The 22797-nt window shown below is 40.3% G+C and overlaps 2 protein-coding genes across 3 annotated transcripts in view; one reads left to right on the forward strand and one right to left on the reverse strand.

Moving 5' to 3' along the window:
- The window catches only part of LOC139106065 (uncharacterized), a 206116-nt gene that overhangs the window by 155819 nt on the left and 27500 nt on the right, over nucleotides 1-22797 (forward strand). The window lies entirely within an intron of this gene.
- The window catches only part of Ddr (discoidin domain-containing receptor 2), a 235906-nt gene that overhangs the window by 46112 nt on the left and 166997 nt on the right, over nucleotides 1-22797 (reverse strand). For both annotated transcript variants that reach the window (XM_070662541.1, XM_070662542.1), the window contains 3 exons: nucleotides 20723-20969; nucleotides 16041-16143; nucleotides 3321-3552 (listed from right to left, as the gene is read on the reverse strand). In XM_070662541.1, coding sequence (XP_070518642.1) covers nucleotides 3321-3552; nucleotides 16041-16143; nucleotides 20723-20903 — 516 coding nt within the window. In that variant the 5' untranslated portion in view covers nucleotides 20904-20969. The remainder of the gene's footprint in view (nucleotides 1-3320; nucleotides 3553-16040; nucleotides 16144-20722; nucleotides 20970-22797) is intronic.

Raw genomic sequence — 22797 nt, forward strand, 5'->3', positions numbered from 1 at the left:
ATTTCCGACTCGCTTTCTCGCTTTGAGCAAATCTGCGTGAAAATGGGAAGAACGTCTAGGATGAACAGTACAGGGGAGAGGTAGAGCGAAAAGTATGTATGTTGAATGTGTGTCTGTACGTGAATGTTTGCATTTGGTGTGCACGAACGATGGCCTAAGCGAAAAGAGAGAGAGAAAGAGAGAGAGAGAGAAAGATTAGTGAGATAATCAATGGCGAATATCAGAGCCCTTCTGACGATGGCGAGGTCGAATAACGAGGCCTCGCCATCCACGGTAGGACACGGTTCGGAGTTGAAAATTACTTCCGCGTCACGGAGCTTTTCCTGCGGGGTTAGACGACGACGACCCTCCGGACGAGTACCAGCCGGAGGTGAATTATGATAGTCTATCGAAGTAAGTTCGTTACCGATGAGATTCTTGATTTTCTATTTATCGGGAGACCGTAAGGCAGCCGGGTAATAAGTCTCCCGTAGCCGTTGCCTCTCTCCTCCAGACGAAATTAGTTCTTGAAGGAAATATATTGCGGATGCCGAGGTAAATACTGAAAAATCTCGGCGCTTCAGGTAATCTTTTTTCTATTACGACCGGCAATTTGCGACGGAGCGCGATAAATTCGCCCGAGCGAGTGAATTTTAACACTTATACGTGGTAATATCATAACGGCGGGCATTGAATAATGTTCGCGGAAAGATAGAGCGCCGGACGATGAAGCCGCGCGCGAAAGGTCAAGAGGATGATTACCGCGGAGTTAAATAAAGAATGCGAACGAATGAGAGAATTATAAATGAAAGAATCAACATAGGTAGAAAAGAGATTTCGGATTCTATTATCCACAGAGAAATGGAAGAAAGAGCCGACGGCGGATTTTATTGAAGAACAGCGGAGAACGGCGCGGCAAAGCGTTTTCTCGCTTGATCACCTCCGGAATTGATCCCACGTTATTATTAATAAGTTTGTGCGCCTGTACTTCCCCGCATATAATGGAATAAAAATGTAATAGCGAGCATGGTGGAGAACGCGCGTCTACCGATAGTATTTGAAAAATGAACCGCGCTCGTTACGATTGATTATGACTTACTGCGCTGTTTCGGTAAGCGGAATAAATGCACTCGCTCGCTTTATTGTGCATCCATTAAAATTCCATTTACCAATGGCAGCTTATGGCTCGTAGGATAATAGCGACGGCAGCACTCGATGTCCGAATAGAATAGCTTTAACTACCGATTTTACGTCTTCAATTATGCTGTTTGATCGATTTAATGCGAAATTTCTTCTGCCTTTGTTATTAATTCACAAGTCATTTTATCACCAAAACTCTTAGACAGATACGAGATTATATATTACTATTATTATTACTATACGTATAATTCGTGTGATTGCCGTAATATTCTCGTAGCGAGGTCTCTCTCTTTCTTTCTCGGATACTTTCTCAAGCTTTAAATTATAATTTGTGACAAGATGTATCAATTATTTCAATTTCTTAACAATTTCTTTGCGAGACACGTCGAACTTAAGATCGTTCCGAGCGAAGCTTCGCTTGGCTAGCATGAATTTAAGATTACGTCTGTAGAAATTACGTAGTTTCGTCACCACAAGCAAATCGCTTAACCGCCGTGATGTATTTTGACGGGCTAATGGATATCGCGTACGGATTATCATGCTAAAGAGACGTTAATTAACACGTCGCATCCAGTAATGGCCGTTCAACCGGGACAGAGGTTCTCATATATGCAATACCCGTATCATGCACAGCATTTCCGAGATAAAAGGAGAACGGAAATTAACACTAATGCCGTGAATACCACGGAAATAAATCTTACACTTCTGCACGTTTAATTCTTTTGACATAAACTTCACTGACGACTGATTTAACGTGACGATCTATGCATTATACTTATCTTAAATAAAATATTCTACATTTTTTATAATAATGTTCATAAAATAGTTTACTATTACAGTAATTAGAGATTATTATTGACTCTTTAAAAATATGCGGTAAATAAATAAAAATCTTAAAGCGTAAATTTGTTTAAACATAAATCAAAATATTCATCGACGTGTAAGATCAAACGCCTGACATTTCTCCTCGATGCTATTGCTAAAATAGGTGAAACATCTCGAACTCGCGCGAATTCGTGTTACAGAATCATGCCAAAATCGTCATTTATATGTTATCAGTATATATGGATATCGGATCAATAGGTAAATGTTTAAATCTAGATAGTTTAAAAGGATCGAGGGTAGAAACGTGTCCTCTTATGGAAATATTTTATAATCAAAACTTATCAAGACATAATGAAATAATTATAACAGTAAATATAGAAATTATTTTAGGTTCCTCGTATATTGAATTAAAAGCAGACGGCAGTAGCTTTATCAATTTGTAACTTGTATGCTGAATAACCTAGGAGAGGGGACTTGAGTTAAATCCAGGAAATCGAGCCGTTTCGTACGGAATCTGCTAATTTCCCTCTCGACATATGTAACATGCATATGGTATAAAACAAAATAGGAACATTAATATTTAGCCGCGTAATTATAAGAAGACTGTCAGATATTTCGTTATAAGTAAAAGAGCGCGTCGCATGCGATGGCAAATGAAGAATAGTATAATGATATATTGTGTTAGTATAGCGCGAGTGCACGTGTGTGCGTGCGTTGAATGTTATATCGGGCAATCCGTCTTTACAATGTGACATGAAATGACGAGATTTATTGGCAGAAAATAAATTTCGTTCTACGATTTTCCAATATTTCATCTTCAATTCCAACCGTATAACGCCTGCATAAAACCCATGCGACGCGTCGAAAAGAATCGAATTTCGGCATACCGCCGCGAACTTAAAATGAAATTCAATTGAATGGCGTGATGATTTTTTGCAGTATCGTGTGTTAAAATGAATTGCAATATCGAGTCGCGCGAAATGAAAACGTAATCGTCCCGCAAAATTGAAAATGAGAAGGAGGAGAATACTTTATTTGCGAAGATTTTTACATGCAAACTCGATATAATAAACTCGATAAAAATACCATGTCGATTAATAGAAATTTAAAAATCGACAAGATATTATATATGCCCCGTTACGAAAAATTAATAATTTGACATTTCCTTTTGTCGGTATACGAATTTATTATTAGTTGTCCGATAAAAAGTATTTATTGCACAAGTAAACCTAAATATTCGTAAATAATATCGATGGAGAAATTTTAAGGAAAGAATCACTTAATAAATGCCGATGTGCAGTCAATTCGGGTTTCCGGTACCCGGGAAAGAAATCTCGGACGCGATTCGATCGATGACCCAGCCAGACGGTACCTACCTCTATGCCACGTCGATTCCTCCATCGCACCCACTTGTTGAACCCTGGGCGCCAATACTCGACAAAGTACTCCTCGGTGTACTCGACCCCGTTGCCGTTACCGAATCTGCCCTGCGTCTTGGTGGACGTCAGTAAACGCGGAGTGTGGAGATTGACTTCTAGGTATTCCTTGCCCTCCTTGGTTACCATATTTCTCGGGCACCAAGCGCCGCCGCCCTTGTCTTGTCGTAGCCTGAGAAATTATATTAGGAGTTATTACGATCGCGTTTGAGAGAGGTACAGTTGCGTGAAGACACGCAAGAAACGCGCGCGTGGTAGAGACGACGTTCGCGTGACAACGCACAAAGCGTGTTCTCTTTATGCTTTTCTAGCCGCGTAAATCGTGGCGAATGCCTCGCGCGCATCGGGGAGAAGGTAGTAAGTAATATCCGAGTGGAAGATTGGATAAACACGCACACATCTCAATTAGGTATCGCGGACTTATTATGCGGATGCTATAATTAATGAATTTCTCATCCTATTCTTTTAAGATTAACGGCCGCCTGTAAATTAATGACGAAGCGATTGATTTACGGGGGATCTTTGAATTTGCGCTCGCTATCTCGTTCAAGGTTCACGCGGTATTGATTATGAATAACTTATTTTGCAGCGAAGCTTTTATCGCGATAGCAGCTTCTTGTGGACAGAAGAAAATGGAAGTAATTTTTTTCAGGGTTCTTGAAGCTTGCGGAAAGAAGGAGGAGACTGGTAGTTAATAGATTCTGGGAAGAGAAATTGTAATCATAAAAGATTTATGTATAAATTTGAGAAAAGATTGACAATCTTTTCATCTAAAACGGAGCAACAAAAGACGAACAAAAATAGAAAGAAAAAAAAAAAAAAAGGGAGTAGTTAAAAGTAATTTCAATTATTAAATATTTGCAACATAACCCATGGAATATGTAGAAGTTGGGTATATTCTGTCGCTTTAACTTTCAATCTCCTGAATTTTCAAAGCAAGTTGCTCTGACAACGAACCCGCTAAATTAAATTCCGGAAATATATCTTTCGTCAAGAATTTCGCGGGGAGGCATATTGGCTCGCTAATTAAATCTTAAAACAAAACTCCGCGCGAGTACGAAGCGCCGACGACGAAAATTTATAAGGGACATGATCGCGTTATTATCGGGTGTTAATTCCGACACTCGTGTCACGAGCACACGCCCCGGAAATCCATTGAAATACATATATACTACACGCGGTTATGTCACAAAGGGAGAGAGAATCTCCATGGAAATATTTCAGCTGGTTCAGTCATGGAGGACTGCTATATATATAAGCGGCACGCCCGCATGTAAACAATAGACCAAGCGAAATCCACTGAAAGCGTTTGCGGTTAATTAGGCAGCAATACTGTTAACAATGTCCTGGCTTCAGCAAGGCGCTCCGTAATCTTGCGTAGCAATCCGTCACAATCCGTAGTTACGCGGCTCGGTGAGCACGGAGTTTCGTTTAAATGAAGTCGCCGGTACCTTGTCTGGTAACCAATTTTGCGATAGCTTAAGCAGACGTTATTTATTTGACGCCTCGCTGACGATTCGCGATTGTGAACGAGATTGTTAGCTCAAAATAAAAGGAACAGACAGGTCCCGGACTTTCCATAATGGCGGTAATTAATATAAACACACGCAATCGTATATATTTAAATAGAGCGGATTGTTTTATAATACAATGCGCGAGCCATTTGCTGTGAATTACGCTTGATTTATCGAAATTTCTATTTGTCGTTATCCGCCCGGTTACACATCGACAATAATGTTTTCTCTCCTCATCACGTTTATTCATGATCGGCATTTTCTATTTATTTCAATTCATGTTAAAATCCAAGCCGAACGTAATTTAATTTCTGAGATAAAATAACTGGATTTCACTAATTTAGATAAAGCATATTTTATTATTTTAGTATTTTGTTGGCTTATTATTATCCTCGTTTCTTTTTTTCTTTTTTTTATTCAAATATATAAATTCTTTCGGAGATACTGTAATAAGATTATTTTCATTATTTCGTTATTTCGCGAAGTGACTAGCGGCAATAGGTACAATATTGACCGTGTTGCAGCACTTCCGCCCGTTAATTGCGCCATCAACGTTTCCAGATACTCCGTAAGTTGAACGTAAAAATAAAAGAAAGCAGCGTACCGGGAGTCGTAAAAATTCCTTAACGTGCCTTCTTCGAACTGCAAGATTCACGATGTAGACATGTACAGCTATTTCGTTGTTAAGCAAAGAAACGTAAATGTACACCCGGAAGTATCGGTTAGAAAATACTTAATCAGAAAACTTTTAGATCTTTGATAAAACTTAGAGATCGCGACGATTATATTAAAAATATTGAAAATTAAATTTTTATAATCGCGATTTATTGCGCGACGGACTGTTTCGCAGCGATTAATTCTCTTATCGGTCTGCCGGTAAATATTTTTGTAAATGAAATAGAATTTATTATGACGTGATGCGCAAGAGAGGTAGGTGAGCGTCTTTTAGGTCAATTTACGGCAGTCAACCGACGAACCGCTATCCCATAGCGTAGGTATTTTAAAGTAGTCTTCTCGAGAAATGTACGAGGGGTAAGAGAGCTCGGCCCACGGGCCGACCAGAAGCATTACGCCGCCTCATCAGTCGAAAGGTGCATTAGCATTGCTAATGACCCGCGATCGTTACCGCCACACGCCGCAGCCACCATCCACGTTGCTTCGCGCGCAGCGTGTTTGTTATTCGAAAGTGGGCCACAAGGCGAACCGAAAGAAGAAACAAGACTTCTAAAGCGAAATAGAAGGGAAGCTCGGGGGGGTTGGTTAGCAATTCTCCTCCATTAAACTCGTAATAATTTTCGCACGACAATATTCTGCAACGTCAGTAGATACGCGTCCATTGTTTCATTCGGTTAAAACACTAGCGGATATTGCTCGGTTCGATCGACCATAGAAGAGAATTTTCCATTGCCTTTTACGCGAAATTCCCATAGCTATTAACAAATTGATGCGTCAAGCTCTTCCCGTTTTCCACCATCGGTTTTTTTTCCTTTTTTTTATTTTATTTTTTTTTTTTAATGGATTTAAAGCGCTTCTTGTGAAATATCTTCTGTAATTTTATATAAAATGCCCGACCCGTAATCCATTCAATTAAGGCTATTGTTTTATCACGATAAATACAGAAAATTTAGTGAAATGAGCGATTCCCAGTTATTAATCGTGAAGAAATACACTGCATGTGTTTGCAAATGTGATATAATGTATGCATAGTAAATATTGGATCGCAAAAGGTATTACAGAGCTGAATTACTTACGATCAATAAAACCATTTTGTAATTTGCACATCCCTTTGTGCGCGCTCTCATTCATAATTTTTCGCGATGATGAAACCGATCGTTATTTCGTACACGTCCGCGCGCAGCGTATACATATTGTATCCTACGATGGCTACGTCCGATTTCACTTGAAAAACCTGAATTTTCCAGCCGCAGCAAAACGCTGCGCCGATCACCCTTTACCTCTTCTTTAAGGCATATTTATATTCAGGCCGCGCGCGCTCGCTCGCTTGCTTTCTTCTATTATCTCTCAGTCGTGCCCAGCTTTAGTTCGAGCTCCCTCCGGTCCCCGTATCGAGAGTAACCGGTAAAAACTAATTAAATTCTCTCGTGATATGGCGATTTCGATAATAGCCGTTATTATATTCTCGGGAGAAGCGCGAGGAGTTACGCGAAACGAATAAAATGGGCCGCGGACGACCGCACGCATTTTACGACCATTTTGAGGGCTAATCCCTTTGCTAATTAGACGCGGAATGAGCAACGATTACGTCACCCGGCGACGAACAAAAACACCCACTGTGCGAGCGGCGCGGGCTATTCTGGTAACAAATGCTCCCGCGCGGACTGCAGAAACGCGGCTCGAAAATATGTCACTGTAGGTGACGGTAGGTCATGCTAGGTGACGATAGGCACGCTTCCAGAGAGACAAAAGATTAGAAGATATGAGGAGACGCTCGCTGAAAGATATATAGCCTTTTTCCTTTTTCGTTATGCTGCTTTGTTCCCGGAAAAATAGCTCCAAAGCGTGATAACGGCACTGTTGTAAAATGAAATAGCTTCTCAGCGCATTTATACACAACGATATAGTGAAAAGATATTCATCTTCAAATTAGCATTTATATTATCGGTCGATATGTAATTTAAGCGGTGAAAGAAATAATCATGGCCCTTATCATTTTTCTATTTATTCGCGCTTTACGTTAATACAACTTGTACAATATTACATATTTGCGCCCGATGCATTCTATAATTTTTTTACGTCCACGTCGGAAATAATTAAAGCTTTTCACTCTCTTTTTTTATATCGCGCGATTCAATCTGTCGTTGAATGCCCGGCTGTTGTTATCGCTGAGGTAAAGTTATCAGTTAAGGAAATGTCGCTTTCGCGCTGCGGAGGTATTCTTGCAGATCGAACTCTGACCTTATGTGCCGTCGCCGGAACGGGTTCACAGGAGACCTGGTCCTCACGGTTCATTCGCTTGATCGAGCTTTATAGATAACGTGTAGGACTATCATGGACTGCATCTGCAGTGAGTGCACATAGACACGCTCTACTAGCGCGGGTTATAGCGTGCCGATGCGAGAAGGAACGAGGCATATTCGCGTATTTCGCGAGTTCGTCCGCACACAGGCGCGCACGTACGGGCGTCGTTTCTCCTATCTTCCAAACCTTGCGGGCATTGTTATCGAATATGCCGGGAATGCTGCCACCGAATATGCCATCAGCTAAATGATCCGTGAAAATTCCAGCTGGCCTGTCCGATTTTACACGGGGAGGGGAGAGAGCTTTTTCTTTTTTTTTCTTTTTTTTTCCGTACGCGTTGCGATCGAAGCGAACGGACAGCACCAACGTGAAAAGAACGGGGGGATAGATAGGGGAGCGAGATGGTACCGTACGAGCCCGGAATGTCGAGCCATCGATATTAAAACGTTCTCGAATCACAGTAACGTTCGAGAGTGGCGCGCGAAATCGTGCTGTGTTATTATTCCGAGCGAGGGAAGGGAAGATTACCAATCTTGAACGCGAAAGCTCATAAACGCGTCGAGGAATTTTATGGACGATATGCCGCTCGCAAGCAGATCTCTAAGTTAGTGCCGAATTAGACTCGCGTCGGCTAATCGCGATTTTACGACCGTGAGAAAAGTAAGTTAATTAATTATTTTTACCGGCTAATGTTATATTTCCTATTAAAGAATATAAAATGTAAAGAAGTAGGCAAGAAGTTAACTGCTTTCCGAAAAGTAAATTATTCGATTAAAATAAGTTTTAAATACTTCCGAAGTTACTTCATAATTTAATTTATGATTCAATCTTAAAAAAGCATCCGCATTGATTTCCACAACCAGTCAATAAGCTTCGCTGTGTATAATTTAATTAAAAAGTGAATACAATTCTGAGGTAAAATTATATTATTTAAAAAGCTTCGCTGATTCCCATTATCTCAATCTCTTCTGAATTTCTTTAAACTATAAGCTTTATTAAAATTTTCCAATTAAAACGGTTAAATTAAGATACTTTGTATTTTTTGATTAAAATAATCTAAATTATTCCAACCCGGCTGCTTTGTGCGCCATTCGTACCGAGAACTTTTCCCGACGTTTATTTTTTCCAACAACATTGTAATATTATTGTATATTAAAGCTAATGCAATATGTCAACTAGGTTTCTAATTCAAATTCAAATCGTTTCGACGCTCCGATATAAGACACCTGCCGCCTACGAAAATATCTGATAAGTGTTAACGACGTGTATAAAGTTATCGTACAGAGTTTAATGGCAGCCATTGCATTATAAATTACATTGCAGCTTCGATCGTCTCTCGTGATCTCTACCTTTACTGTAATCTTCCATTAATTTTAGATTTTCTTCTTCTACTTTTTTTTTTTCGTTTTTTTTTTTCTTGCCTTTTACAATAGCTGCTATGTACGTTAAGTCGCAACCACGTCGATCGCGGATCTTTTTCCATGGTCTGGCGTCAAGAGCGATAACTGAGATAAAGCGGTACTGGCATATACATTTATAATACCGCATCACCTTATCTCGTCGCCCTTGCTTAACGCGAGTAAATGGGCGAGAGAGCCGGGATACACTCGGGTCGGTCCCACGGGACACCTTTGAAGAGTCAAACTCAATCTGCAAATGGTACAATCCCATTTTCGATGCTCCGACGGCGCTTGATCACTCTTCTTTAAAGCCGGATCCCGTAATGCGCCTCGTATATTTCTCTTTACCGTTGAAATAGCGTAAGATGATGTGTCTCATTGTCGTGTATTTCGTGTTAATACCCGTTTCAGTTGAATTATTATTCGCGGCTCGGACGTAAAGATGGGTCGTGAGGGGGCAGTATAAGTTATACGGCGGTATTAACATTTGAATTTCTCTTGAGATAATTATAACGCCGCGATCAGTTCTCCAGCGGTTGTATAATTTGCAACGTTCTATCACACGGGATAAGGATTGTCGTATAAAACAATGTTTATTCTTACTTTTGTTACGATTCTTGATACGATTTCTACGTATTAATAGCGTTGAGAATTTATCATAATTTTTTACGTTTGATATGGGAAATTTTCTTTCATTATTGCGAATCCTCGGTATAATGGTCCACAAAGTGCCCGTGCATGTCGCATAAATAATAATAATTTCATCAATTCGCCAACGATTTTATCGCAACAAGAAGAACAAGGGAGCATTAATATCCGCAACAATTTAGGAACTTTCCTACAAAACCTGCACGGCATCGTCCAACATGGCGATGAAAATTGTCTGGGCGATCATATTTCAGCGCGGACAGCCCGCACAATTCGCCGCCGACTCGACCGGAAACTATCTCGGGCGAATATTTGTCTCGCGGGTCATGTTAAGCGACCCAACGTTTTTCGCTGCGCTACACTGACAGAATTCGGCGTTGTCAACGAATCTAAAACTTCGAGTCATGTAGCGAATGTATCGATATCCAGGCGCGTCGCCCGGCGGTCGTTAGAGTTTCGTGATTTTTCGGAACAACGAGAACTGAAAAGTTCCTCTAACAGCGGCGGCGCAACGATGTATAGATATGAAAAATCGAGTTCGCCGCTAACGAATAAAGGCACCTATATTCCTATATTTTGACTAGCATTGTTTCAACAAATGTCGTCATACGTGTACGTCTGATCAATACCCGTTAATAACTATTATCGGGAAATATAAAAATACTTTTCCCCGCAGTACGAAAACATGTGCCGCGGAAAAGTAAAAATTATATTTTCATAAAGAAAAAAAAAAGGAAATTATACGTCCGAATTTTTAAGCAGTACGGGAATAACATTAAACTTGAAAATATAAATTAATTCTACGGTGAAAAAAGTATCCAACCGCTTCGTCGCAAGTGCGGGGTATTTCGCGCGATTTTGAACCCATTTCTACGGGGGGAAAAAAAAAGAAAAACGAGGGTGTTATACGATCGGGATATGTGCATTTACGCGCCGATGTTTCTGAAAGGCGATGGAAAAATCTGAATATACTTGTCGAATCAAGCGGGCCTGTGAAAATTTGAAAGGTGAGTCACGCCCGTATCAATGACGATTTCATGGGCGAATCTCCGCGATCGTTAACGGAGAATTCGTTTCGGTTGCTCACGATTTTCTGACAGTATGAGGAATAGAGGGAGATAGGAAGCCCCGATATGTCAACGTCGCTGATATTCGATGAATCGGGACTGAAAATCGCGTCCGTGCACATGCACGCATACCGAGGTATCGTGTGCATGTATAAATGCATATACATATACATATATATCTACATATATCCACGTCGCATAGATATATGTGTGCTACGTGCGGCGGTGCAGGTGTTCGTGCATGTGGCACATTCGTGTGGGCAGCTAAATATAGGGAGCAACGTTCACACGCTCGACACGGAACGCGGAAGCGGCGAAATAGATTTTCGTTATCGCCACGTTCTCCCCGATTCGCATACGACAGAATAATATCTCTCTGAGGCAGATCGACTGCCGAACTTCTCCATGGGAATTCGATATCGCGATACTGCCTCCTGCGCTGATATTTTAAAAGACGCGAGGTGCTAGATCGTTTCGCGCGATCATCAAAAGGAACCGTGGAAAGAAGTTGGCGGAAGATTCTTGCGTTAACGAATAACTTTTTCGCGGAAGAGGCGTGCATTCAAACCGTAGGTCCGTTTAAAGTGCGAACTTTCGAAGTTGCCGTAGTATGCTCCGGTATATTAAAAAAAAAAAGAAAAGAAAAAAAAAAGGTAAAATACAGCATCTTCACCACAAACAGATGAATTAATAAGACATAATCTTCGTAGCGATCTAGTTATATTTTAACGACTATGTTAATGCAACGAAGACAAAAGTTTCCTGCGAAAAATTGTTATCACTTCTACTGCGAAAAGTAGTTTGCTCTTTCTCGTTATTTCAACCGTTTTAAACAACATCATTCTAACGTGAGAAAAATTCTTGCGTCGTAAAAAAATTGATGTTACGTTATTAAAAAGAATATCCTTCTTTTATTTTTACGTGTCAATTTTTTATACGACACGTATCGTCGCGTTAAGGAGCCTGCTTTGCGCACGCCGCACGTAAATATAGGGTGTCGCGCGGAATGCTTGTATCGTTATCAAAGAGTTCCACTATTCTTGGCCCGGATCCCAGAAGAACGGACGACCGGAACCAAATATCAGCGCCGTGAGACGGAGTCGGTCGCTGCTCAAGACGGGCACCCTCGAAACCACCCTAAGATTTATACCACGAAGGCACATCGTCACGCGAGCGCGAGGCTTAAGCCACGAGACGCGCGGCGCATTTCCGGTGGCGCGATACGATGCAGCGAAGTGCCTATTCCATCAGACGACGACCGACGACCGACGATGGCGCGGTGGCGGAGGGGCGTAGCTTACCCGTACGATACAAATGCGAGAAAAAACGGGCGAGATACCAAGGGAGGAGACGGCGTTACATAAATCACCGAAACGAGAGAGCTACCGGAGGCACAGGGGTTTTCGAATCGTAACAAAGTGGAAGATAGCCAGGCTCGAAGGCTACGAGAATATGGCCACCATTTTTCCTCGGCTTCGGCTGCTGAAAGCACACGTAACGGCGTAGGACAGTTTATGTCCGCGTGATTCTGGCCCTTCCCTTACTCGAGCGATTCCTCACCCTTCCCCTTATCCCTATTGCTCTCTTCGCGCGTCGAAGATTTCGGCTTGTCACGCCCGGGGTCTTCGCACTTCCTTTCTCGTATCCGTTTTTTACTTGTCGCCTCACTCAGCCTCTCTCGCTTCGCGTTTTCCCGCGTCGCCTCTTACGCCGAGCTGCCACCCTGCACGCCTTGCCTCCTTTTCGTGCCAACTCTAAAGCGATACGAATGGCTATCGGCACCGCATACAGGAAAACGAAAAACTTTTTCGTCCCACGTACCCAGCGAGCCCGTCGTCTACTTTTCTGTCCGGGACCTTATCGATCGCGTCTCTTTGTGCGTGGACGCGCTTTCTCGCGCTCTCTCGACTTTCTCCGAGCTTTTGTATTTTGCGCACTGCCCGCTCTTCCATTGTTTGCCCTCACGTCGTTATTAATGCGGACGTTGTCACGTACGCAGATCATGACTATGTAAACTTGTACTAGAATGTTAAAAAAAAAAAAAGAAAAAAAAACTTATTTACTACGATGAATCTCTAATATAAGCCAGAACGCAGAATCGTGAAATACGTATAAACCGAGTCGGCGAGACGTCTTACCGAGCGTATTATAAAGGAACGAAAACGCCACGCCGTAACTAATTGACTCGCGAAAGGTATTATCCCGGGTAATAAACGTAATTATGTTTTTACATTTATTTACTACGTATATCTTACTTTATCCGTCTGACGAAATGGATAACAATGACCTTAAAACGTCGCGGAACTGCCTCGTAGCGAGCCACCCTCTAATAAAATATACGATGCAATTTCGTTACGCCGAGAACTCGACTACGTGTACTTCGAAATGCGGTGCTTTAACGCTACGTTGTATAACATTGTATCATATTCCGCGTAGTGGCGCACGAGGGGCAAAGCAATATCTTAACCCGAGACCTCTGCTCCTCTTCGGGGCAGCCTCGTCCTCTCGCAATGGAAATCTATCTTTCGCCTGTAATTGCAATCGTGCGTCGGCGTGACGCGTTATCGTGGATTTCCGCGCGATAACACGTGTATCGCGATTAGAATCAGTTACTAAACCACCGTCGCTGAAACTATATTCAAGGCTAGGCGCTTGCGAAACACGCCGCGAGTGTCTTCGCTGTAACACCCTCCACGCTTCGTGACACTGAAAAGATTTTATCGCGACGAGAGCTTCCAAAGTGATTACCACCGAGAACCGGGAATTCTCCAATTATATAATCGCAATTGATAGCTGCGGCTGATACGTTTGCCGTACTCGCGACGTTAACTGTCTAATCTCATTAGGATCTTTCTTCAAATAAATTATTTTGCCGTGAAATATCAAAATTTAAAAATTAAAAAAAAAAAAATAATGAACAGAAAAAACGCGTTTATTTCAATAAAGGGACTTAAATTTTTATACTTTATATGTAATTCGATTCACGATATTCGCAAAAAATAATTTAAGTATTTTATAGAGTAATGAGAAAAAGGAGCTTATTAAAATTTCTATTTAAAAAACAAGACGTTCGTCAGCTATTGAAATGCAGTGGGCAATGCTGTAACTACATGGCGAACGAATCACGGCCCTAAAAAATTAACCGGTCCCGGGTGTCGTACCCCTTTTGCGAGTGGGAGCGGCGCCTTGCTCTAATACAGATTTATTGCCGCCTAAGAGCCGGGAGTCGGGCGTTCTAATACAGGTATTATGCTGACGCAGGCACGAGGAATTTACACGAAATTGGAGGTAATTTGTAGGGGTCGAGCGCAAACCCCTTCTACCGCCGTCGCGCCGTCGACCCCCTTTCGGCCGCTACCTACCCCGCGCAACATCGTGCCGGACTTGTGCGGCTCTGTATCTCGAAACTCTTCGGGTAACGACTTGCGCGAAGGACGTAATTCTCCGGCGAGGGTTGTCCACCTCGAAATATGTAGCTGCGTAGGCCGCTTTTTGATTTACGGAGTAGATCGTTAATTAAAATGTCACGGCTGATCGGTCACGCGCACGATGGTTTAATTAAAATTTTTTAATTGCCAAGCGTGGCCTACGATAGACGAGCGATCTCAACGCGACGGTCTTCCAAAAAGTATCTTCCTTTCTCTCTCTCTTTTTTTTATGTATATTATCGACGGTGTTTTTGATGACACCCTAACAAGGGTATCGAAACACGAAACCGGTTATTATCGGAGATCGTGTCATGGTTTTCGGTGAGCGCAAAGAGCCTACCGTAAATTGTTGCGTATCGTTGACGAGATCGATCCGTTCGACACACAGCTCGCCTCTGCGGTTTACGTGTTCTGGATAGGAAACTCGTTATTAATGATGGGAGTGCGAAGAGACTGCATGCGCTAATCGTAGATAATAATCCTCCAATTTCAGCGAGGCGATCGATATTAGCTTTTTCACCTTCCTTGGTGATTATAGATAAATTATAGGTCGATTATTCACGAGTGTCATATTTGTTTTGCAGCGTTACCTTTTGCATTTCTTTTGAAATATAAAGCGTAATGACTTCGCGATAGTTTTAATCGTAATTATCAATAAATAGTTAAACGCGATCAAAAGATCATAAACAGAAAAGGGAAATGATAATTCTCATAAAAATTAATTTGCCATTTACTGGGCGGACAAATCAAAAGAGTTTTTTTTTTTTTTTTTTTACTCTTTAACATTCTTTCATTATCACCGCTCGTTTCCTGATAACAAAGTTTTACAACGGAGGCTTTTGAGGCCGCGTGTTATTTAAAATTTTAATACATCTAAGGCGCGGAACGCAAACGCCGTCCCGGCTAGTGATTTTAATCTCGGTATTGTAATAAGAAATAAAGTGAACCATGTAGCAGGCTCGCTAATGCCACTGCGCGAGAGACATTCTTTCGTGTCACGCGATTTGCATTGCGAGGTCAAAAGAATTTCGATAATACAGCGTGATGCGAATGGCAATTACCTAATTTAATTCTAACATAACGTGAGACGCGTGATATAAACATGTGCTGCGTTATATTTTATCTTACGATCCGTTTTGAGGTAGACTGTAATTTTTTAATTAATTAAAAAAATGTAAGAGAGAATGATTCATTTTACTTTTTAATTACATAAATATAAATTTATCATTGTACGTACGTATACATACAATAATATATTTTTTAAATTGCTTTAAACTTTATACAAGTATAAGTTACATTTAATGGGATTATACTCAGCCAGGTTTTATAAACAATTTATGAAAAAAATAAAAATACGATAAAATAAAATTAATATAATAAATTATAAAAAAAAGAAATAAAAATCCCCACGATTATAAGATTACAAGTTTTAATAACAACACTTGTAATTAGTGCAAAAAATAAGCATTTGAATTTGATCGAGGAAATATAAGAGGATAATGGAAAATTGCTATGACGACAAGCAGACTTGACGATTATAAAAGCTGGATATTTGTTTTAAAGAGGTACCAAAATATCCGCCAATCTATTTGACGACAGTTTCGTGATACGATTGTTCTCTTACCTGGCATGTTTTGGTCCGAGGCTGGGATCGTACATAGAGCTCGCCGAGATGTCTTCATCAGGGATTTCTCCGTTCTCCATGCCCAACGCCGTAGTACATTGTCCTGGAAACAATTCACGATAGCATTAGACCGAAATTCAATATCAATCTTCATTTCGTTAACGTCGCGCATTAAAATGAAAACTTGGAGCGGAAGATGACGACATAATAGATTATACTTGCGGGGATTCAACCTTAGCGGATCGCGTTATTGAATAGTCAATCCTGCGTATTTGCATTTCCGTTTGCGGTCAAAGACTTCCGGCGATTTTATTTTCGGCCTGCCTAATAATTTCGATTTCAATAATCCCGTTCGCGGCGCTATCGCAGAGATGTGCAAATTTCTCCAACGAAATCCTTGGAAACGCCGGTCGCCACGAACGCGCAACTTCGTATTCCGTTGGGTACACACGAGAAGCAATTTACAATCGTAGCGAATATGCTCGCGTCACCTCTACTCCTCGAGTTTCTTTTTCCCCCCGTAACTTAACGTCTATTTTCATGGCCGCAAATAAAACGACATGCTCGAGTTATAATATAATAATGCGGAATATCTGTTAATATGACGTATATTCGATACGGATCGTTTTTCTTTTTGTCGTTACGAGACGTTAGTAAAAGCACGTAAAAATAAAATATCACTCAAAACACATTTTATTGGCATTTTGATTCGATGTAGACACGGGGATTCTTTCTATTCTCGTTTCGACATTCGTGAATCGGGAAATGTCGGGGAAGACGAGCAATATTCATGTAAAATAATGCATAAACACTGCCGATTATTCGCGCAGAAGGGCAATAAAACGGCGCTTTTCCGATATCTTTTTTTTTTTTTCCGCCGTTGCATAAAATGTCTGAACGACGTTACCGCGAAAAATCGATGGCGGGGGAATATCAACCGGCAGTGGCACCGCGCCGATGACAATGTCCCCGCGTATACGCGGGGTATGATAAATTTTCGAATCCGCAGGAGTCAACCCAGGCGAGGGTATAGCTCGTCGCGCGAGCGACATCGCTACGCTTAAACTACGGTACTGCAGTTACGGTGGAAAGTTTCAAAACTGCAGAATGCAGCGGACGTGGGATTAGCCCCGGCCTCTAGAGCTACTACCGGCCCCGGCCATGGTCTCCATGAGCCGGCATTACGGCGAACAAAACTTCGTTTGTGTTTGTAACTGTTCCCTACGTTTCACCTGCCGTCCATTATACCGGCGAAACCTCGTTCGGCGCGTTGCGGCTGGCGCGAATAAAATCTGCGTTCGATACGTTCGAGAGTGTCAAACGCGAAATTACCACATTCACCTAAACTAGAGCTTTCCAAACCCATCGCGCCCGATAACAAATCCCACGTTTTTTTTTTTTTTTACATAATTTTAGTTGTTATTAGAAATGTAAAATTGTCAACGAATTTAAGAGATGTAAATACATATATTTATGTAATGTAATATACGTACATATATACATATATATGAAAATTCATTCAAGCGAGCGAAATTAATAAGCTGAAAATTCAACTCGGCCAGAATAATCTGATAAACGTTCGATCAAGTGAAGTGGCAGCTAAACAATTAATTCTTTGTATTTAGCACATCACATAATGCTTATAAACATAAAAAGTACCTACGAATTCAGTCATAACGTTGCTAAATATAAATGAGAGTGAATAAAGAATTATTGCGATACGCGCGATGAAATAACAATTAAAAATTTTTTTTTAATTAATATTGCAATTCGCAAATAATGCCAAATACTTTATCCGTTGAAACAAGTAATACGGTCCTCAAAATGGCCGATAATAGTATATGATTTACTTAAAGAGGTCAATTTAGCAAAAGTTCTTCTCTCTGTATTTACTGTTTTATTAAAATTTTTACGAATAAAAGTTATGACTTCTACAATGCGCTATCAAGTAGCTCCTTCGCATTTTTTTTTTCTTTTTTTTTGTTTCATAAAAGGACGTGCTTTTCCTTTGTTGTCAGACTTTATTACATTTTCTTTATATTGCTCTTTTTATCTTAATCATAAAGATTATTACATACTTAATGCATCAAGCCATTATTAATAACGCGAAAGAGAAATATATATATTTTCCTACCAATCTGATTGTTAATATATTTTTTTATAAATCCGAATCTATAATATAGCACGCTCAAATATGTTTAGTTAAAAAAAGAAATTATTCGCCGAGATACGCGTGAAGTTCAATAATTATTTAATTAACTATTCGGGACTTTAAATGTAGGCATGTAAAAAAATTATACATTGTTTCCGCGCTCTGTTTGTATGCATTATCCTTATTCAATAATTTCAATCACATTTGCATCTGATATTCGTCTTTATACATATTGTATTCGTTTTATGCGAACGCAGTGTGACTGAGATGAATCGTGCCGTAATTATCGAGCTAACCTGGATTTAACGGGACACAGTGCGCTGGTGGCCAGTGTTCTACGTCCGAAAATTATCCAGCAAACAAAATCAGTCGTCGTAATTAATCAACCGTTGCATTGTATTCATTTTTTGAAATAAAACAAATTTCTACTTATCTAGTTTCAAGCGAAATCGACGTATTACTCATCCGTAGTAGGTAAAATATAATTATTAATATGAATTTTAAAAGGGTAATATCTTCCGTGATAATTTGCACATTTTGACATTTATGTGCTTTGTTCTAGAGTACCTGGCACGCATTCGTATACATAGAATATGTACAATTTGTACTATTGTACAACACCGATTATAGCTGCAAAAAAAGAGAGTCAAATATATATGTCTGTTCTCTTCTTGTAACTCGCGGATGTTGCCGAGAAGCGGATCTGCGATAACTGCCGGCGACGCCGCGAAAAAGTAGGATAGGCAGTGTATAGTTCTGGCCTTTTCCTGTTTTCGACGACAGCCAAAGCGATGGCTTCACACGGACGAGTCTTTGCATGTGCACGCGTGAAAGCCGCGATTCCGAGTTGGGCTCTCTGCCCCAAAGCAATAAGTCAGATTGACATATTGGGATATCCTAGACGCGACGTGTTTTCACGTAGTATGCAGGATAATGAACGATTTCAATGATTCGTAACATGATTGACAGTCCATCACGAAAAGCTCAAACATATTTGATAACGAGAGTCCATAATTAATAATTAATATTTGTATAATATGAATATCTATTCCATTTAATATTAATTATTAATTGACATATAAAAATTAGACTTGTTAAAGAAATATAATGCTGAAGAGAAGATCTTTAAACTATTTAATTACAATTTAATACTTTATAAATGTGTAAACGTATTCTTTTAAATATTAAAAAAAATTTTTAAGTACTTTTTTCAATACTATTTAAATTCTTTAATGTTCGAACTTCGCGTTATTCTTATTACGTAAATGACATAAAGAATTCACGATGTACAAGTGACCAATCGATCAGCAAATGTGAGGTAATTTTTCTTTTTGATCAATATTTCTATTTAACGCACACCATTGTTTTAAGAATAACAATTAATTTGCATAAAAATATAATGGATGAGCGGTAAACAACGAATCAGAAGCGGAGCACGCTGGAACGAATCGGCACAATGAACAGGCTTCTCGCTCGTCTGCATCTGAGTAGTTATTAGATAGTATTGTTAATTCATCGTGTGGCTGACATTTCATTTACGAAGGTACAATACCTCGGTGAAGCCAGGTGTATATACGGAGGGATGGTATTATTGCGTACGCGCTTCAGTGCCGAAGAAAAAAAATTATTACGCATGGTATCCCCGGTGCTTGTCATGCCTTTTCCGTTTCGTGCAACAAAAAGAACCGGAAATCTTATACGCGCATTTTCTTATCGCGTTCCTTTTTAAATTTTTCTCAAAATTTGTCGATGTTAATTAAAAAGAATTATGCGAATAATAATTTACGTTATTGATAATTAATTGCGAGGCACGTGGACGGCGACAATTTATGAGAATTTTTTTTTTTTCTTGGTGTTCAGAAAATAATTAAAAACATTTACTCGCGAGAGAAAACTTTAGCAAATTATGTAATACGATCGCGAATAAAATGTTAATAATAATAATAAATATAAAATTAAAGAGCACAGTAAAACGAAAAAGAACGATAAGTAATTGAGCAATCTTACGAGCAATTAAAACTAATGATGCTGTAATTAACTTATAAATACGTCGCCGGCAGCAATTAGTTTACTATACAGCTTGAGCTACTTAATATTTCCTTATACGATTTATTCCGTTTTTAAATAATGTGCAATAGCACTACGTGTTTGTCATAGATACGGCGTGATTTTAATTAAATTGAGATCAACGAAGCAAATAAAAATTTGTCTATAAAATTAAGAAACAATATTAGTCATAAAAAATTTTAAATAAAAGAATAGCTTTTGAAGGATTTAGCGTTACGCGAGACACATATTTGTTCCGAAGCTGTGAGCATTTTAGTTTTGAGAAACTCGCGGTTGTCTCCACGGGATGCTTCGTATAAGATTTTCAATCGCAACCTCCTGACTTCGCAGGGCGCTCTGGGACAATGGGGAAGATTGTAAAGAGAGTGACGGAAGTTGGAAAGGGTCAAAAAGAGTGTCAGCACTTTTCGGAAGTCATAAAACTTGGGTGTGTGACGCGTACGGGAGTTCGAATTCGACTTACCTAGATCCGTGCAGCGACAACGCGGCAGGGACAATAGGACGAAGATGGCGATCAGAAGTCTTCGAAGTGGAGTTGGATCGGCGCTGGGACCAAGGACTGGCATGTTACTGGTGACCTGGGCCGTCGGCACGCCGATAACTTGCTCCTCCTCATCACTAACTATCCGCTGTCCTGACCGCATCGGTCATCAAGCACGTTCCTGGCATCGTGATGGTCGCAAGGTGGTCACAAGGCTCGTGTCGGTGTCCTAGACACAGAATAATCCGTGTTAGTTATCCGCAGACACTTTAGAAATGCCGAGTATTTTCGTACTATTCAAGATTTCGTACTATTTGCCGAATAAAACAAGCGGTGATATTTACTAATAAAAATAAACATTAATGATTATCGTAAGCACGATTTCCTTTACGCGTACTCGTTTAATACAATTGTACCGGCCGACTGTCTCTCGCCTCATTGATAAATTTATCTTACAGCTCGCGCAACGGCACTCCATGAAAATAGTGTCGGTTGCGCTATCGCGAAAATGTATTGTAGCCGGGATGCTACAATAGAATTAACTGCTAAGGTAAATTTACCGGCATGAAATAAAAGAAACTACCTTTTATCGTTAAAAAGTGAAATAGTTAGTGCGTACGTATTTTTAGTAACACTTTTCGATTTAATAATTAAACATATGTTTCTCTAATTAACAGAAAAATTGATTTAAAAATTAACATTAAAATAAAATTAATATTTTTTCGAGAGCTAGCATCAATTCAAATATTATAAATTAATATACAGTAATAAATATAAAATAAAACGTATTGATTTATGTTTTCGCAATAAATCCGATTCGTATTTCGATGTAAGCTGATTGTTCCTGGGAACGATGTAACATCCATATTTATGTAAATATCATCGCTTGAAGTTGCATTTGTCGCGTAAAGCGGAACTCTTATCGCACTGTTACGGCGGCGTAGACATTTGTTATCATTTTTGCAAATAGCGCTCTCCACCCGACCTCTCGTCCGTCTTCATTTTATGTCGCGCACAATCTGCACGATAAGAGGTCTATTTTGCGCGACAAATCGGGCTCCTAAATATCGCGCCTATGAAATAAAATCGCTTGCAATCCTCCAACTAGAACTTAGTTAAAAAGCCTCCGTTATCCAAGATTAATCGCGTCGGCGTGAGCGCGCTGGCAATATCAACGACTAATCTCCGTGTCATCCTCGTACGCGGATTATGCATCGCCTATATGGGCCGTCGACGAATAGTGGAAACATTACTATGCCGTGGGTCATGAAATTTTAATTGCTCCGGAGCTATTAGTAAACGCGATCGTGTACAGGGAAGAGGTTGAGAGCGTCTACGGTGCTGGCACTGGTGCTGGTGCTGCTGCTGCCGCTGCTACAATTGTATCGCGTTCATATGTACCGCACGGGGATACGGTATAAGTACGCGTGTTCCATATGCTGCAATTGCAACAGCAACACCGCACGGATTTCACGTCACGCCTCATGCATTATTCACACCTCGCCGGAGGTGAAATTATTTTTCCCCTCCCCTCAGCGTTAGTATTATTAATTTTAGGCGTTAGTCCGATGTGAAACTCGAAAACCGGGAAATAACCGGCCCCGTGCGCTCTCGGCGCGTTTCAGTGCATTCGCACAATCGCACTTGGCACAAACGCTCGCGTTTCTCGTTCGGGAACATCGCTATTTCTTCCAAGCCGTATAACAGCGTAACGCGCTTAATTGTAAAATTTCCTAACTCTGCTCGATTGAATTGACGAACTGGAATTTTGAGCGAGCTACTTTTCGCCGAGAAAAAGTTACGCCCTGGTAAAGTATATGTCGTAAAATCGAATTGTAAATAATATACCGTCACATTCCGGCCGTAAGAACACTGTATGCTCTTCGTGCCACATCTAAGATATAAGCGCGGAATACGAACGAGGCCCTAAAGCCGTCAGAAACAAGTGTTGCGCTCGGTATTGAAGTTGTAAGATACGGCAATACGTATGCACCAAAACCTATAATGGAACTCAGGATAGGTCGCTTTGAATACTCGATGGAGCTCGAGAAGACTAT

This window comes from Cardiocondyla obscurior, linkage group LG10, assembly GCF_019399895.1.
Source record: "Cardiocondyla obscurior isolate alpha-2009 linkage group LG10, Cobs3.1, whole genome shotgun sequence".
Classification (NCBI taxonomy): Eukaryota; Metazoa; Arthropoda; class Insecta; order Hymenoptera; family Formicidae; genus Cardiocondyla; species Cardiocondyla obscurior.